Source organism: Sinocyclocheilus anshuiensis, unplaced genomic scaffold, assembly GCF_001515605.1.
Source record: "Sinocyclocheilus anshuiensis isolate Anshui unplaced genomic scaffold, SAMN03320099.WGS_v1.1 scaffold959, whole genome shotgun sequence".
NCBI classification, from domain to species: Eukaryota; Metazoa; Chordata; class Actinopteri; order Cypriniformes; family Cyprinidae; genus Sinocyclocheilus; species Sinocyclocheilus anshuiensis.
The window spans coordinates 1164191-1184724 of NW_015542406.1; the positions used below are offsets into that span (position 1 = coordinate 1164191).

Consider the following 20534-nt stretch of genomic DNA (forward strand, 5'->3'; position numbering starts at 1 on the left):
AACACTCTACACCCCTGCCACTGAGCAGTCCTCATCAATCTGTGAGAGCGCACCTCTCCTCACGCACCTCGCCCTCTGAAAACCGCCGGCCTTGATACTCACATTGTGCGGTGCGGTAGGTCAAAGGACGGGGCGCAGAAGTGACGAATGGGCTGGCAAACATATTTAACAAGCAACCCTATGAGCTTGTGGTGGACTGATTCACATAGGCATTTATATATGAGGTGGTCGGTGGTTTTGCCTTTTTTCAGGTCATCAACACTGAACAATATAATTTCCTGAACTCACAAAGCACAGTGGTTTCAGGTTGACAACTTGCATGTAAAAACGTCAAGCACGCTGTCTCTGAATAAAAAAACACTGGATACAGATACTGTAAGCACACCTACAAGTGTCTGTAATCCTGATAAGCCTTTAAGTGAAGCGCACAGATGCATAATGATTGTTTAGGCTGATCTGAGATTAAACTTTACTTTGAATGCATGGTTGTCTTTCATGGAAAGAAGTCGACGAGCCCTCCTACGCATGACTCAGACAGCGCAAAACTCTGGTTTCCATGAAAAGGGAGGGCATTATGGGAGAGGTTATCACTTTACTCTTCAGTAAACCGGGTGTTCTGTGCTGTGTTGCTGTCCTAAAACTAATTCAAGCGGAAAGGAAGAAACAGAGTAGGTGTGTATTTCTTCGCTTTGCCTGCGTGTACATAACTCCCCAAATCATTTCTTGTTTTGCAATTGCAAATTGGTTTTGTAAAATTAGGTACATGCAACCTTAACACATCTGAGACATTTGGGAATGTGTTAGACATAAAACTTTCTTTGAAGTCAAACCCGTGGTGAGCCACCAAGTTTTTACTATGAATCAAAGCATATGCAAAAACCAAACCATAAGCAGTGTCAACTGATTTAAAATCCTTCCTCAGGCGGTCCACATCACCACTGAGATCAGTTCAACCCACTCCTGCAAAGAACAAACAATGCATTGCTGAAAGTGAAAGAATTTTAATTGAAAGCATAACATCTCTACATGTGCCAGTTCCTGAATGCCGAATAATAATTTCACCAAACTCTGTACCCTCTACATTACAAATAATGCCGGAGTAAGTAAACATGATCTTTCACATCGGTGTTGAAATCATTACAGAGGCTATTTGGCCTTACGTCATATGAGAATAATGCATGGCTGAAATCGGTAAACATGTGCCAGATCGCTGAGCTGGGAACCAATGGAACAGTATCTGAGGTAGAGAGAGAGAGCGAGAGAGAAGGTCCCATTCTTGCTCTTATTGAATTACAATCAATCATGTTTGCCCGTGTCGGAGATGCTTTCCCCCCTCCCACCAGAGCGTAATCAATAGCCAAAGAGGACACTTCCATTAGCTTTTGCGCCTGCTATCTAGGGACTGGTTCTGATGGTAACCAGGAAAAAGAAAGGAGGGAGGAGAGAGGTTTGTTAAGTTCAAGTAGACTGGGCCCTTTATTCTTTCCATTTTTGCTTCTATTAACTGCATCTCAACACTGACAATGACTGAAAACCTCTTATTTGAGACCGTTTTGCAAAGCATACCGTTTCAGGAACTGTTGCTTGTTATCATTGGTTGTCATGTCCATACAGCATATATGAGAAATATTATGAGAATGCAAGGATGTCTCACACAGAATTATTTTCTGTTTGTCAATAAATGTGATGTTTTTCCTGGAGCACCTACAGAACCCATCGGGGAGAGGGCAGGCATGGATCTGTCATGGGTACACCTATCAGGACTTAACAGGGCTGAGAGCACAAGGGTGAAGACAACTGCCAGATGTGGCTGGTCTAGTACTCTTTTTCATTCAACACTTCTATGCTGCACAATGACTTGAGAAGATAAACAAAACAAGCAAAGGCAGTCAACAGACACCTTGAAGATGCCAATTTAAGGATAAAACAACTAAATGACAGCAAATGAGATGAACACAAACTTGCAGCTATGAACAGAAAACATTTTTAACAACATTTACTCAAAAATAAATAAATAAATGTAACATACAGTGGGTACGGAAAGTATTCAGACCCCCTTAAATTTTTCACTCTTTGTTATATTACAGCCATTTGCTAAAATCATTTAAGTTAATTTTTTTTCCTCATTAATGTACACACAGCACCCCATATTGACAGAAAAACACAGAATTGTTGACATTTTTGCAGATTTATTCAAAAAGAAAAACTGAAATATCACATGGTCCTAAGTATTCAGACCCTTTGCTGTGACACTCATATAAGGGGGTCTGAATACTTTCCGTACCCACTGTATATTTATATATCCACAATGAGAATAATGTACAGTATATATTGACTGATATTATTAGTTTATTTCTTTACATCCTTTAATCTCATTGTTGGCAAGAAGAACAGAGTTCAGCAAAGTATATGCTGTAATGCATAAAATTATTATAATTAATCATTAATTATACATAATAAAAATGTAATATTATAAAAGAATACAACTGTTCACGCAGGACTAACTATAAAGATTTAAGGTTTGCTGTCAGTCTTGACTGGAAGGATGGTTTATTGATTTCTGTTAATTACACTAAGCTATTAGCAGATTAAACTCAATAATTACTTCAGTTGATAAACTGGCCTTTGATAAATGGTAGGAGCTCTGATTCAAAGTCGAAATCATGGCAACACCAGACCAAGGCTGGGTGTCTCTTAAATTAATGGGAAATGTTTCCATGTCACTAGTCAAATAACTGTTATTACTGGACAATCAATGTTGACAATCTTTCAATGTCGATAATCTCAAAATGGCCAAATAAATAATCTGTCTCATTACCAGTAAAAAAAACGTTATAGTCAGTTCAGTAGTCACCATATTTAGGCGAGGAAAATATTCGAGGAAGTTCGAGTTGTAGTTCGAGGAAAATATAGTGAGTACCAATTTGCCTAATGTTCCTCTGAAAGCCTAAAAAAATGTCAGCTACCTAACAAGGTGGACAACTAGTAGTATCAACTTCAGTAAAAAAAAAAAAAAGATGAGAATAGGAAATTCACCCTTAACTTAATACGTTTGTAAATCCTGAAGTACAGATTTACTGGACAGCATCGAGATGCAGATGAGAAACAGCATATTTATCCAGTGATCTGAGAGTGAAAATGATAGTTCAGAATTAGTCATTCATTTGCAGCGTGCTTCGTCCCCCTCTTGTTTCCTCTGTGAATGAGCACCAGGGTTATTTGCTCAGAGTCAGCGCGTCTATGTTCAAGCACTTGAGATTAGAGCCTGCCTCATTAGTCTCATTGGAGACTAATGTTTACCAAAGACCCACCTCGCTCTGGGCCTTTTGTTGCTTTGTCTTCTTTTTATTTCAGCCTCTTGAAGAAGGCCTGGTTTTTAAATGAAAAATATCAGGCTTGCTGGAAAATGAGAGAGAAGGGGGGGTGAAAAAAGAGGTTCTGACGTCAATGAGGCACGATATGTCCTGAAAACAAGAATCTCTTGGCAGTAACCAGGTAACAAGCATCATGCTCAAAGGGAGAAGGGACGTTCTCAAAGAGCACTGCGAGAGGGTACGAGACCGGTGCTCTTGAGGGTATCATGTTCATCAATTCAACACATGACCCCTAGTGCACCTAGTCTTTTAAATGCGCTCTCCTAAATGATGTGTCATTGATAATATGGCTGTGTACAGTCCATTTTCCACTACGTGGTTGCTGGGAAGCATAAAGTTTGGCTTGATGTGGCACACAGCCTTACTTTAAATCCTTTAATGTCTTGCATCCTTTATATACGCTTCTGGGAGGGATACTTTAAGTAAAAGAAAAATATTCTGTTGCCTCTGATTCTTGCTGGTCTCTGTTGTGAAGTAAACACCGAACTGTGTTTCCACAGCAACCTGGTCACACTTAACATGTGAAAGAGAAAAGAACAACAATTACCACGAATTCAGAGCTGTCAGAGACACAGGGTCTTATAAAGTGGCTATCAGAAGAATGAACCAAATGTAGCTCTTTGTTTCAGAAGAGAGAGAAAATGGCTTGTTCCAAAGAGGGGCTGTGCTCTTGTTCTAGACTGAAAGCCCAGAGGAAAGGGAGTCCTTGTCCTATAAAAAAGGGCACTTTGAAAAGCTGCAGGAGGCTTGATTCAACACCATTATTGTTGCAGCTCTTAGTGTGGTATATTAAGACAGTGCTTTTTTAACCTGACGTATGTACTTCACTCCAGAAAGAATAGACCATTCATTTAGAAAATGTGACTTTTTCACCAGGCCATCGAAAAGTGAATGTTAATTTCCACGCAAATTAAAAATAAAATGTGATTGCAAAAACAAATTCCTCTTTTTGTATGACACTGCCCATTAACTCTTTCTCACACTCTCGTTCAAATATCAATAGCATCCAAAAGGAAAGTTGTATTGCTCAGAATTGGCCCTTTTAGAATTAATAGAAATCTCAGTTATGTTTCAGTTAAGTATCAACGTCTTAATGTTTCCCTCTAAAATTCTTTATGAGACATAAAAATAGAAACAAACATGATACTAGGTGAAATACAGTAAGAGTATAGAGCTATTAAGTGAAGGTGGATATATTAGCTAAGATTATGTGGTCTAGTAAGAATTTGATGAGAAAAATTTGAGTTCACATTGAAATAACTGAATTCTGATTGCAGACATTGGTTTCTTGGAAAATCTGAGCAAAGAAACTCTACATAAAGCACTTTTCCAAACAACCACAACAGTCTCCATTTATTCTCTGTGTCATTTCAGTGCTGTTTAGGAGAAACAAATGTTTGTAGTATACTTGTCTGTAGAATTATCTTAATTCTTGCCCTAAACCTAAACATTTCTGATTCCTCTTATTATAATTAGCAGAAATGACAACACTTTCCTCCAGAAAATACCAAGACTATGCTTACTTAGAGAAAGGAGTGTTTGTTTTTAGTGGATAGATTGACAAAACAGGTGAACTGTTGCCACAGTTTGGTCATTGATTTACCCCAGTGACAAGAAAACAATTCTACTTGAACTATTTATTAGGTAAACCGCCTCCTTAAGATGAGGTCAGACATTCCTTATAAAATCTTCATGTACAAGGTCAAATGCAGAAGGCATTTCTTGTCACAATCAGACTTGGGCTTAAAGAACTTGCACTACTAACACTGTTAGACCCCAAACATGAATGCAAAAACATCCTGTTATGAAAATATCTAATAACCCTAAAATGTAATAACCCATACAACCTCTATGTGACTCATTAATGGTGGATAATTTTCTTTTGTAAAACTAGAAAACATAACAATTGCTTGTACCTATGAATCATTAAAACAGCTACTACATTATCAGGACGAAAACACTGTTAAAACTTCATTATTCAGGTTGTACGTGTCTAAAGGATAGCTGTGAAAATAATGACTAAAGAGTCTAACTGAACTGTTAATTCAATTATCAGCAAATTGAAAGTACATCAAACCATCCAGAACCCTCCGTAAAACTCTGCATGAACATGCCAATGATTATACTGAAGGATCTACAGCGTTCAGAATGTGTGAAAGCACAACTATAATTTGCCGGAAAAAGTGACCCAGTTGCAATGAGGGCAAAGATTCTGTGGTCAGATTAGACCAAGATAACATATTAACCAAAATTCAAAATGATGTGCCGCAACTCGCCGTTCACACCTCAAAAACACCAACGGTGATGTTTGGTGGTGACGCTATGGAGCAACGATATGGAAATGGTGAGAAAATCAAACAAAAGTCAGGCTAATAAAATAAGTCCTCCTTAGTGTACACAACAATTAAAATATAGGGTTTCAGCTAATTAAAAATCATATTGGAGGGATATTGGAGCACATATATCAGAATATCCTAAAGAAGACACCTTTCCTTTATGTCAATACTGCTGACATTTCGGTTTGACTTGAATAAGCACTTTAATATGAAGACAGCTAGATGTGAGAGTAAGCAGCGGAACGAAAAAAGTAAAAAGATAAAAAAAGAAGGAGGAGGGAATGGATAAGAGTGGCAGTAGATGAGACATTAAAGAGCAAGCAATGGGAATTGAGAATAGAATGAAACAGAGATTGCTGAAATGAAGTGATAGGTTACAGATCATGAGGGAAATTAGACCAGATTTAATAAGTAGTTTATCAAAACAGTGTGAAAATCAGATATGAACAGAACTGACAGCTGCTAAACAGGGACAATGAAGATAACGAAAATAATTAACTTGTCAAAAAAAGTACACATTTTATTATCAGTGAGATCTTGTCAAAAGTTTTTGGAAGACCTTCGAATGCAAAAAAATGCTATGGAGCGAGTATAAAAAAAATAATGGCATCATTTATAAATGTATTTCAGGAAAAAGTGAAGACACTGTCTGTTTCGTTTAAAGCCACCCAGGATGAGCGGAGCAGTGTAACTGACCATACATCCCCCTTCAGCCTTTTCAAATGTCAAACACGGCTTTAGCAGATCACACAGTCAATCTGGCCCCTGGCCAGCCCAAAGTCAAGCCACTAAGTTAAGCGTTTGCCAATTAAAATGCAATCTTTTCTTGCGTGTTGTTATCTGTGTGTATCAAGCGCAAATTAAGCCCCTGACCCCTTTTGGATTAATCCTCGCAGACTAGGTTAATAGTCCAGAACCGTAGGGGTTGTCGTCCGTGCCAGAGCGTGAGGTGAGTGGCGTCATTGTGCGAGTGAGTGATCCCTTAGTGGCATGCCTGCCAAAACCTCAAGGAAGGACTCAGATGCTCCAGCTTTCAGATTTCGCCCTATCGCGATGCCATAGAAGAACCTTTAACATCTGAAGAACCTTTCTGTTTCACAAAAGGTTCTTTGTGGCGAAAGAAGGTTCTTCAGATTACAAAAAGGTAAGAAAGAGATGGCTCTTTAAAGAACCTTTGACTGAATGGTTCTTTGTGGAACCAAAAATGGTTCTTCTATGGCATCGCTTGAAGAACCTTTTGAAGCACCTTTATTTTTAAGAGTGTAGGTCAAAACGAGATAAATTATGTGTGTAAGATCTTATCCCTGGGTTGTCTTTCCAATAGTATCAAATTATTACTTCCTGATATCTTGAGAACAAGAGAGCAGAAAGAGCTCCGTTAAGTCTGGTGTGCCCACATAAGGCAGGGCAAATGTGATTGGAAGGACACTCAGACCTGAATATGGTGCCTGTTAGCAGGGCTCTATTATCTGGGTGTCACCGTTAAAGATACCAGCACTCCAGCCCTGATCTGTCTCTGAAACAGCCCAGACAGGCCACTCAGAGACACGCTACCACTAATGTTTGGAAAATGAGCTTAGCAGCTAAGTCTTAATCAACAGGGCCATATAAATAATACTCCCATTAGACTGCCACCTAAGCCTGCTAAGAGAGGGATGAATTTGTCGTTTTCAAGGTATTAACAACACATACTGAGGAGACAACCGAGTTTTCTCTTCATTACAGCAGGCTAAAATGTTGACAAATGTAAAAAGCAATTTCGGAACGTTGCTTGTGAAACGGATAGTTCAAGTCCTGAATGCTGACTGTACGTATATGACTGTGCAGCATCTGTAGAATTATTGTTCATTTTCAGGGACGTTATCTTCTAGCAGAAGAATGCCACTTCAAGGCATTATTTATCATTCAAAGATAAAAAATTGTGTCATCACTTACTCAATCTCATGCTATTTCAAACCTGTATGACTTTTTCTTTCTTTTGTGGAACATAAAAAATAAAATAAAAATAATAAAATAAATAGAAGATTACATTTTGTTCTTAATATTTTTAGCATGAAGCAGCAATTTTACGAAAAGAATAAGGCACTTAAGGCTGTGCTGTATTGTGAATATAGTAAAGGGGTTTCTACTACATTCTGTCTCTAAAATACCCTTTATCTGTGGCTATATTCTCCATTTAAGACTTATATTACAGTATTAATGTCTGTAAATGCATATAATATGAAAATTAATACAAGGATACATTAATTAAAAGTGACAGTAAAGGCATTTAAAATGTTAAAATGTTAAAAGAGTTTCATTTAAAATAAAGCAGTACAACTGTTTTCAACATTGATAATAATAAATGTTATATGAGCACCATGTTATGTTATAACAGCATATTAGAATGATTTCTGAAGGATCTTGTGACACTGAAGACTGCTGAAAATTCAGTTTTGACATGACAGAAATACATTACATTTTAAAATATATACAAATAGAAAAATATTATTTTAAATTGTAAAATATTTTACAATATTACTGTTTTTACTGTATTTTTATCAAATAAATACAGCCTTGATTAATTAATACAAAAAAAACTACCTAACCTCGGAACGGTAGTATAATTGCTCATTGTTAAAATGCCAAAAAGCCTAATTTAGCATAATGAAATTGCACATCAATGATCATCAAGCCCAATGATGGTGGATCTACATGCTACAAACAAGGAACTTTTCCCAGCAATTTAAAAACATCACAGACTAGTTTTCCTGAAAAATGTCATGAATTCAATTTGTCTTGTCAAAGTCAATTTTACATCTGTGTTGCTGAAAGTGTAAGCATGACTTAAATAATTCCATCACTATCAATTTAGTCTAATCAAATCTAAAGAGCATATTTTAATAGGCAGACTTAAGGGATTTGGACCGAAGCGTTCCTCGCCATCTCTAACTTCTCGCACTGTTGCTTTTCTTTCTTTCCGCCACTCTCCCTCCATCCTCACATCAGCAGGAGGAGGATAATTGATCAATCACGCTAATTGAACAGTCTGGCCAGCTAGCTCACAGAAGCAGATGTGCCAATTTGCATTCATTAAGGCAGAGTTGGGTCTTAATCACCGCATGAGCTTTGATTGACAACACAAACAATTCAATGCAAAGCTCCCAACAAAACAGTAAATTTCAGCTCAGCAGCTATAAAAATACATGCAATTATCTTGTAAAGTGTGCATATTTACAGAAAAAAAAATAAACTTCACAAGTCTTACAGGGGCGTTGTAGCACTCGTACCAAAGTGCTCGGATAAAATGACGATTGATTTAACAGCTTTGGCTACATTCCTGACATAACACAGAGTTGTGTGTTGTGGTGAATGTCCCAAAAATCCCCAGACCCAATGACATCAGCCGTCCCCTCGTGCCCCCCTCGTGCCTTCAACCAGAGTGATGAATAAAAGTCCCTTATCAAAAATATCTCCCTCCCCCAGTCCCACAGCATAGCCTCATTTCCTTCCTCTCCTCCCCAGACACCGGCTCCTTACTACATCCACATCCAGAGCCAATAGAAACTGTGAGCGAGCTCTTGTTACGAGCTCAAGAGCTTCTGTACGAACATGAATATGCATAGCATAGCTAATACAGTTGCACGGCTGTTTGGAGACGCTCATATGCCGAATGCAACTTCAAAGGTTCAGACGAAAGGCAGAGTGACTGCTTTTTGTCTCGTGCTTGTGGTAAAACAATGGTGTTATTCACATGGAACAAAACAGGAATCTCATGGAGAACAGACAGAAGAAGGGCTGACATTTGGGAATGGTCAAGATTTACATATCCTGTGATTCTCGATTATGTCTTTGCCAGGAAATAATTCTCAAAAGAACCAGCTACGAGGACCATTTTCAAAAATTCTGTGAAAATTCATTTTACCCAATATGAACATTCTTTCATCCTTTAGTATTTTAAATAAAGACAGAATTTATTTTTAGGTCAACTTTCCCTTTCAGCGTACAAATTTATCAACTTAACAACAATATGCTTTCTTTGTTGAAATATTCCACTGGTACTACCAGTCTACTGTACTGGTCAGCCTTTGAATATTTCTTCAGGAAAGAAAAAAGCGTTTGTTTTTTAAAACCACACACAACAATGCAAGCTTCTTGTGAAGGCCCAAAAACATTTGCCTGAATCATTCCCTGCTTTGCTTACTATTTGAACCAGGTAAAAAGTGACACCTCAGACAACAACCCGAGAATTGCAAAAGGTCAGCTGGCCATTCACAACAGCACACACACCGGTTTGGTTATTTGCAACATGGTGACAGTGGTGGAAAAAAGTCCCACATGTAAATCTAACGAAAGCAAACATATGCCATGTGAATGCAAGTCTGCAGCTTCCACACTTTACCCAGCATTCAATAGAACGGCTGTTAGCTGGGACCGCTAATGTGTTCAAACCATGATAATTTGGGCTAATGAGAATGGACTGATATCAGCACGGCTGAGTAATGCTGTCGAGAGCATCAAACAGAGGCGAGGGGGTAAAAGGGACAAATGGACGCCACATATCTATTGTGAACTTGATATCTGATTTCAAGGAATCCTATGTGCACACTGAGAGGCCTGTATTCAGAACACCAGCATAGGGCTACTAAGATTTCATTACCTCCAGTTGGAGAGGAACAAGAGGAAGGATGATTTAATTATTTTAATTACCTGCAGCAGCTTTTTCATTTGGAGCACAAACAGAATTCAATTTGAAAAGAACAGGAACTATAAGGACTTTCTTTGGACGGGACAACTGTAAAGACTGTATTTTTGCTCATTCATACTATTGTCTTTGTCTGTCTACCTTTTTATTAATTGAAATTGACTTACAGTAAGAGGAAATTCCATAACAAATTAAATTCAAAGGAATTAAAGGAATGTATTGATACAAGTTAAGCTCTATTACCACAGAGAATTATTTCAGCTCGTCTCTTAGTTTGTCAAAACAAGCAAATGTCACGTGTACACTAATACATTTACCCTGCACCAGTATTAATGTTAGTATACAGAGTTTTGAAAGTATACACAAGACTTGAACTTTATGCATGTTAACCTGAGATTAGTGTGATAAAAACAATTTTCATGTAAAGTCAATAAAAACTTAAAATTTCCCATTATATGTGAAAAGATACCAGAAAATGATTTATTCACCAGTAAGCCAATTATTATTTTTAAGATATGAGTGATAACTGATAAATGGACAATAGCAGTATTATATCATTATCACTTTGTCTTAATAAATAACAAAAATAAATAAATAAAGAAACAAACAAACACTAAAACTTGAACTGATTTGAAAGTTAAATTTAGGGACCACAACAATATAATGCACATGGAAAATAATTTGCTAAAGACCGCATTTTAAGTATCATAAAGTGTTTGTTTTTAATCATTTTAAGTGAGAATTAGATGACTAAAAATTTAAATGATCATGCACAATTAAGCATTCAATATCGACAATACCAATAATTAAAAAACTGTAATATCATGAGCCCTACGGAAAGTGGTTTCCACTTTACTTTACTTTACTTTTTTTTAGTAAATTAATGAATCCAAAATGATTGTCTGTGCTAACAGCATGTCTCAGATTGCGTCGATAGAGCTTAACTTGTTTTGAACCCAGAACATTCCTTTACCTTTTTCTATTAGAAACACAAACACAGTGAATATGGCTTAAAAATCATCAATATTCTAACTTATGCTTTCACAAATGGTCAGAGAACTTTGAGGGTCTTCGAAAAGTGAAATGTGTTGGGCTGTGCTTTTATCCACAATCTCTAGACTAAGGTCCATCATACATGAAAAGTCCTTTCAACTCCACTTCCTTTCACATTCTCTGAGCAATGCAAAAGGTGAGAACAAGGACAAAGTGTGCTAGTGGAGACGCAATACTGTGGAACACCAGTGGTCCTTAAAGACCCCCACGAGCCGCTGAATGGACATGCTGTAACCTCTGAGGAAACGCTCCATCAATCCTGCGCTGCTACTCAGTAAATAAAAGGGCTTGCTTCAGAACCACAGCCTTTGAAAAGGGAGACACAGCTGGGATTGCGGCCACTTTTAATCAGACAAAGAAGTGGACAGGATCCACAAAGGGAGATTTCACGTAACGCTTCACCTGTCGCCTGGAGTGTTATTGAAGTTGAACCATGGTGTGGCAGGCGCGCGCACACACACCAAAAACACACATGCACATGCTTATTTTTGCTCAGGCGTGGTGATCTCGGTCTAGCGCTCGGGTACCGACTGCGGACCAGACTTGAGACAAAGTCCATAGCCCTGAGCCTGGTCGTCACACTGTGCCCCACTCACACATCCATCTGTGGAAAGCAATACATCTGTTCCTCTGACCACACAAGGCCAGGCCTTTTGCTGCAGACGGTGGTGGCAAGTAGGAATGTGACTTTTGATTTGGCTTCTCACATGGAACAGGAATTTATGCTGGTCAATGAAAAAGCTGCAAAGTACACATTTGTCCTACAGGGCGGAAAAAGGACAAATGAGAAAAAAATGTGCGATTGTTTGTGTGGCATTTATCACTTTAACACAATCTATTTATTTAGATAAGTGCCTCCATGTGAAACACATTTCACCAGAAGAAAAGGCAACAGGAAATGGAAATGAGAGGTTTAGAGAATGGTGTATCGATTCTTTAAATAATTGTTTAACTCTTCACCTTTTATGACAAGCTTTTGCATAGCAAAAACAAAAAAGTAAAGGTTCAAATAACACTGGATCTGGACAAACAGTCAGACAGAAAGTTATTTCAGAAACAATACAAGAAGGACGAAATGGATGAAATGACAATACTTAATATGGCACCAGTAAGAAAGAAAGTCCCACCATTTAGTCAAAACAGTCTAAACAATGTCTTGATTCTCTAGAAAACTCTATAGAACCAACTTTTATAGCCTGTAAAAATTAGGGATGTACCCCTATACAAAAGAATAATGATAAAGGAATAATGAGGATTATGTCTCTTTCAATCGTAATTTTACACACCACACGGATACGTTGTTTTCGTTCAAATCAAAGCATAAATACATGGCGCAGCTGACACAGAACAGCATACGCTGTTTGCGTTCAGTGGATACTCTCCAAAATGGTGCTAGGGTGACGCGGAAGAGACGAATTGTTGAATAAAGTCGTTATTTTTGTTTTCTTTGCGTACAAAAAATATTCTCGTAGCTTCGTAAAATTACTGTTGAACCCCTGATGTCACATGAATTATTTTACCGATCTCCTTGCTATGTTTCTGGACGTTGATCGTGTTAATTACATTGCTGTCTATGGGAGGGTCAGAGAGCTCTCAGAATGCATCAAAAATATCTTAATTTGTGTTCCGAAGATGAATGGAGGTCTTACGGTTTTGGAACGACATGAGGGTGAGTAATTAATGACAGAATTTTCATTTTTTGGTGAACTATCCCTTTAAGACATCATACGTTTTAATTTTAAGCACAAATAACTGGAATAAATGTCTAACATCAGTCAATACTAATAAATTATAATAATAATAAAAAACACAAATTATATCCGATCACTAGAGAAACAACGTTTTCAGCTTTCAGTGTAGCCTGATTGCAAATAAAGCAGCAACCTTAACAAATCCATTTAGTCAAATCTGTTTTAAAAATGAAAAGTTTTGACTAATTTACCCCAATTGAACTAAACAGGAGCTGAAATTGAGCACCTATATTGCAAAAAGCAGCAATATAGATGGCCACAGAGTGGTCTGACTTTTCTTAAAAGGGCTTTGGGTTACTTCCTCCATGTACATGCTGTTTGATTAATAATATCACTATATGGTATCCTCTTTCACAATGTCACACTGTACAATATGAGACCACAGGCCTGTGTTTTTACAGATAAAATCAATATTGCTGGGTACTGATATCCTTTGGCTATATCGGTATACTGTATAACTCCTGCACAGATCTTTACATATGTCTCGATGGAGTCATTCAGCCTTCAACCAGAATCAAAGTCAGCAGCACTTCTGATGGAAGTCCAGGGCTGATATCGCTGCTCCTGGTTTCTCCAGCACTAGCCGGGCAGGAAAAGAGAGTGGAGGCTTCAATAGCTTATTTCTGCTCTGCTTCTTTACGGCTGAATCATGGCCACAGAAAGAGAGCTGGCTGTGGGTGATCTCTACAGCTATGAGTAGATGCTGGCCCACTGAGCAGGGACAAGGCTGCTTTGTTGGGGTCCTTCATGCAATGGGTCAGGCTCCTCCACAGCGGCCGGAGGGCCGACGTGGGAAAAGCGGCAGCTTGCAACCAGCTTGCGTTCCACATCACTAAGCGTCAGAAAGAAATCTGCTGACGCCTGATTGTGTGGATGTACATATCTCTGCATGTGTTTGTGGGTGTCCTACTAGACACTTACAGGATTTAACTAACCCTTTTTCACTTTAAAAAGACATCGAAAGGCAATCCACAACAGCAAAGAGGCTCTTTAGTGCTGCACGAGGATGTTTTGCAACATAGAACATAGCGATTTCCCATTCTTTAAAATCACAGAGGGAAAGACATAAAGCTTTGAGAGGGGGCACAGCATCCTCTTTAAAAGCTGTTGTAAAGAGGTAAAGCTGACATGGGGTGGCTGTTACATAAGGGGAGAGTGTGTCCATTCATTTTTAATGCAGGTGAGGGCCCTCTCTGTGCAGGGAAGAGAGCAGATGGGCCGCTGATGGAGAGCTCAAGCCCCGTGGATGGCTCTGTGCATTCTTCTGCAGCTCTGCCATGCAGGTAATTCACCAGCAGTGTCATCAGCATGAATAAAAGATAACTCAGCCCAGCTGACTTCTTTTATGCAGTTTCAGACTTTTTGTTAAGTAAAATACTTTAAAGGGGTACTTCACCCAAAAATATGTCATAAATTCTGTTACTCAGCCTCATGTCATTCTTGTATGAAATGCTTTCATCTGCAGAACACCGTAAAATGTAAGTCAGTGAGGTCCAACATTATATGGACATAAAAAGAAAGACATTTTTCAAAATGTCTTCTTTTGTGTTCATACAGGTATAATGTATGGAATGACATGAGGGTGAGTAAATGATGACATGACTTAAAAAATGTCTAAAACTGCATAATTACACATAGGATTTTTTTTAATTGCATTGCAATTTTACTTTACATTAGAAAATATCTAGTGCATGAGAATTAATAATATATAATAAGTACCATGCAGACAATGAGAATATTTGAAAGCATAAAAAATATTTATGCATCATAAGCCAATTTGTATGTATATTTGATAAAACCATTCAAAAAAAATCTTCTGTCCATATTACGGATGCCACACTGACATTTTTAATTTCTATTTAGTAAGGGATTGAGCACTGAATGAATAAAAAAAAATATCTAAAATGACATCAGAGAGAGGTTTTGAATGCATTCTTGTTCTTTGCTCACTGATTGTCTTGACCTATAAAACTGGAATGCTGCTTTGACGAATGAGGACAGTGCGTGCCTGGCAAATCCTGCTTCCTGTGCACTGAACACTACAGTAGTATGGTTTTGGTTTGCATAGCACTCATGGCCAGCTGGGATGGCTTTATGATGAGCAAACAATTTTACGAATTGTATAAACTGAAATTTTTACACACTCATTAATTGAGGCAAACATTAATGGTGGACAAAAAAAGGATGTTCTGTGCCATGTGCCCAGTTACATGATCTATACCCCTTTGTCAGTTGCGGTGCTTAAGTACGTCTGGACTTAGCGGCTGCAGACGTCCTGAACCCTATCTAAGCACGGATGAGAAGGAAACTGTTATATGCTGTCCAGACATCAGTTTGTCCCCTGTGGCACTATGGGACACACATGCTGTACATTTGTGCATAGATAATTTCTGAACTTCAAGCTACAACTGACTGCTGAACTAGATATTGATAAAAGGCTAAATATTCTGAGGGAATTACTGTCTCATATTTTGATACAAAGAGGTAGTCAAATTGTGAAACAAATAGATTGACCCCAAAAAGTATTTGGACTTTGTACATTATATAATAAAATATCACACCATGAGATTAACTTATGTCATACATTAAAAAAAATATAATAAAATAAAATCATATTGGGCCACTTAAAAGCAAAAGTAAAGTAAAAATTGTTACAAGATGTAAAAATATTTCTGAGAAAAGCTCTAGCCAAATATATTTGAAGGCGTCACTTGGTTTGATGTTGTGTTACCTAATTCAATAAGTCAAACATTTTAAAATGTGATGTCAATGTCCAAAATTGTCCAATTACTTTTTGTAGCCATAGTACATCTGAAATTACATTACAGTAAATGGAAAAATCATTCAATCATTAAAGATTGTTTGTTACAGGACTCAGAAGTAGGCCACACTCACCTCTACAATGTCAGAGTTGGTTCTGCTCTCGTGGGGTTCGTTGTATTCTGTGTACTTAAGTAGGACTTTGTCCATGTCAGTGCTGGCATACTGAAAGAGTTTGTTCGAGCTGTTGAATATGATCAGGGCAATCTCACAGTCACACAACACGCTGAGCTCGTAAGCTTTCTTCATCAAACCAAACTTCCGTTTTGTGAAGGTAACCTGTGAAAAAACAGAGAAAATAAGAATGCTCAGTAAAATGTTAACACAGATGCACCACAATATTTGCCTTCTTATTAGTACATAGAAAGTCAATCAAGATTATCTCTAGAGAATACAGAGGAAAATACCATACTGTTGTAGTTCATTAGCCCAACAATTAATAACAATAAAAAAGGAAATCTCATTAATGTTCCATGTTCACAACAAGTTATGCTCTACTGACAACATTTGTGGCAAACCATAGAAAATAATTTTAAGTAAAAAAAAAAACATATACAAATCAGGGACTTGCAGTCCAAAAACTACTATACTATACATTGTATACATGTATTACTATACATTTCCTTGTAATTTGAAATGTAACAAAGCTTACATAAAAAAATGTTGGTAATATGTATGTAATTGTCTATAAATTATTTATTTGCCAAATGACAGTAATTTTCTGTAAATTTGTGCCAGAATGGAATTTGGTTGAGCGGATACATAATAGCTTTGGCACCTACTCTCTATTGTCATGAATCGTCATTACTGTTGCGCATTCTCATTGGTCTGTTGGAATGTGGGTGATTTCATGCGCAAGAAAAGCTGTCTGTGATTTGCTCACACAAGTGGAAAAATGTGCTGTTGCTGCTAAATCCCGGTCACCAAAAATCATATTGTATTTGATGCAAAACTAACATGACTAAATCATATGAAAAAAAAAGTAACTGTATATTTTCCTGAATCAAGTTCACTGAAAACATATCTTCTTATATTTTTGGCCTAGACTAAGCATGTTGAAGGTATACATGTTTTTTGGCAACATGCTTGAGCAAACTAATTAAAGTTAAATATTAATATTAAATTAAAGAGGAATATATTTGGGGAGAGGCGTAGCACTACCTGGTTAAAGAAGTCACAGCTTATTTATATAATATAATAACAGTAATAGTGTTAAAAAAGGGACGAATAAAAGTCATTGTTTGATAGGAACTCAGGACATCCCTTTAATAGAAAGCTAACAAATACTCAAACTATAACTTTAAATCACAGATCAAAATAATTGTGGTGGAGACCCTGACAATGGTTTTGGACGGTCTATCGGGATCTGAAAAAGTCTAATTGTTTTAGTGGTCTCCATCTGTCCTGGGCCATGTTACTGTGAGATAATGAGTCAAGCAGACAGCAGAGCTGCCACACTGATGCCATGGCAGGTCAGACAGAAGGTCAGCGTGAGGAAAGCAACAGAGGTTCCACAGCCTGTGCAATCAGCCCATTAGGGAGACAGCGGGCTCCATCACTCCTGCCTGCATCCTCTGACAGCCTCTTCCTGCAGGGCCATCGCTGTAACACGAGCCGGCATATACACTTCTGCAGGTCGCACATACACGCCCATAACTATCTGACTTTTCTAGAGATGACCAGCCATTAAGCACCAAGCTATACACCTTTCTTTTGATCCAGCTCTACAGTGAGCCAAGCCATGCATGTGTCCTATTATCCATGAGAAGCTCATTCAGGATCCTTCAAAAGCCTGAAAATGAATTATGCATTTGTTCAGCTCTCATGTTTAACAAGTGTTGTACAGTGGAGATAGCAGCAGATTTACTTTCATAATATGGAAGCGTCAGAACAACATCATGGACGAGCATATGAACACTCAAGATGAGCAGGATGTGTCGTGCACATGGCAAAACTTACAGAGATGCCATGGAAAGCTGTGCCTAGGGCGAAAAGAAGTTGGAGAGTGTGAGCATGTGACGGAGAGGGGGAGAGAGAGAGAGCTGTATGATTACTTCCGCCAATTTCACTGACCTACAAAGCAGAGCTGAGCAGATGAGCTGGCTTTGTTCAACTTTAATTGGTCACAGCTTGCAGAAACCCTCATTTCAAATGGTACAATGCAATATAATCCAATGAGCAACACACTATCTCTGAATCCATACTGTTTTCTGTCCAACTGTATAGGTGGAATGTTACATGTTCTGCATTACAGGTGATTACAATGCTTAATTGTGTTTTCAGAAGAACAAAACATTTGGAAACTTGATTTAAGCAATTAATGCATAAAAAGACATATATCATGTCATTATGAGGTAATCAAACATAACAAGAATTAGAATTAGAACACAGGATAAAACATACAGTATATAGGCCTACACATATATAACTGTTCAAAAGAAGAATTTTTTTTTTTTTTTTTTTTAAGTATTCTATGCTTCATTTACTTGATTAAATATAAAATCAGTAATGTGCAAAATGCAATAATACTGTGAAATATTATTGAAATATACAATAACTGTTTTCTATTTTACTATATTTTAAACTGTAATTTATCTCTGTAATGACAAAGCTGAATTTTCAGCATTCATTACTCCAGTCTTCAATATCACATGATTCTTCAGAAATCATTTAAATATGCTGACTTTGTGCTAGAGGAGCATTTCTTATCATCAATGTTGAAAACAGTTGTATAATACATAAATGCTCAATAAATAAATGCTGTATAATATTTCTGTGGACACTCTCTGAAACTCTGGATACTCTGATAAATAGAAAGTTTAAAGAACAGCATTTATTTGAAACATACATATATAAGCAATATGTATGCATGCATGTGTATAAAAACGCATACTGTACATTATACAAGCATGCCACACTTCACAAGACTGCTGTTGCTGCTTAAAATTCCATGACAGCTACCAAGTAACTGTTGAACCAAATCAAATCGCACAGGACATATGTTATGTTGATACACATTCATCTAAATCCATTCAACCTCCAATGACATGAGGCAATGACACACAGCAGCTTTCATTATCAATAAACGGGAAGTGAATAGAGTGTGCTGGTGGAGCAGGACTGTATACCTGAGCAGTCCAGGGAGAATAGTAAGTTAAGCTCAGGCAGACAGCAGTGTGAATTCCCAGAGCCACAGAGAGTAGCTCCCTCCCAGCTGTCATTAGATTCCTCTTGCCTCTATTGCAGAGCAAACACAAGGCAAAGCAGCCTCCAAAATCTCTCTGGACAAGCCTTTTCCAAGTATATCATCATTAAATGCTCCTTCCTACCATAAATGGCAGATTTAATTGTGCAACTTAATAGTGGAAAAAGAGATGGGAACCATAGTCCAAATAGGTGGCATAGTTCAGGTTGAAATTGACCTCTGAGGCAGCAGAAGAAAATGTCACCTTTAGTATAGGACGGGCCCTGCTGTACGGTGTGTGTGGTGACATTGTTCCACTCCATTTCTGTTCAGGGCACTCAGAGTAGACGCTTGCTGACCCAGAGTAATGATTTATTCCAGCTGCAGTGCCGGACATTGTCACAGATGTATAGACACACATAAAACCATTCACACTCAAACAAGAGCTTTTAACTTCATAACTTATCATAAAAAGAGCAATTATACTCTTCTCAGCCTTGGGCAGCACAATACACGTCTGTGACTGCAGTGATGACAAACACAGTTGTCATCTGTACGATAAGTACAGTGTACCAGCCACAGTATCAGAATGCCACAAATAAGCACTCTAGCTTCAACCAGGGCTTTTGGGTGAGTCCCCAAACAACACCCCTAGTCTATTGGGTCACTGCTGAGCCAGTGAAAAGCCATAGAGAGATCTGAGGTCACTGGGGCTTTTTTCCCACTAGCTTATAGAGAAACACACTCACGCAGCAGTTGGGCTACGGTGTGACTGATTTCAGACTTTTTGTGTTCCAGTTCTACATTACTGTAATATATATGAGTTAAGGCTGCACAATTAACTGAAATTAAACCGAAATCTCGATATGGCTTAGTGTGATTATCAAATCACAAAGGCTGTGGTTTAAGTAAATAAATATACAGTATGCACTGCATTTTTCAGAGTGAAGAGCAGGACTGTGTTATTTTACATGTAAGCAGCTCATGTTTTCAGTGTCTCAGAGCTGCTCGGTTCACAGCAAATGCTGCTCCACACAAACTCATCTATGCATCTGCTCTGAGTTTGGGTTGTTTATAATGTGCATTTGGGAACGCAACATGTCCCAACATCTTCCCATACTTGTAATGAGAAGCGCTTCTAAACCAGCTGTGGTCAACAAAAGAGAAGCTTTTTCTGCGTGGTTTAACATTTGAAACATACTGTATACTGTGTTTTTTTTATTATTATGATATTCTTTTTTCTTAACTATTTTACAATAAAAGGTTACACTAGTAATATTTCTTATTTTGTTGAATTACATATATTTTTATTATTATAATATAATATATATA

The 20534-nt window shown here is 37.7% G+C and overlaps 1 protein-coding gene across 6 annotated transcripts in view; it reads right to left on the bottom strand.

The window, feature by feature from the left end:
- Positions 1 to 20534, bottom strand: part of LOC107693042 (myocyte-specific enhancer factor 2A-like) — a 95642-nt gene that overhangs the window by 32553 nt on the left and 42555 nt on the right. For all 6 annotated transcript variants that reach the window (XM_016492288.1, XM_016492283.1, XM_016492286.1 and 3 more), the window contains exon 4: positions 16094 to 16297. In XM_016492288.1, coding sequence (XP_016347774.1) covers positions 16094 to 16297 — 204 coding nt within the window. The remainder of the gene's footprint in view (positions 1 to 16093; positions 16298 to 20534) is intronic.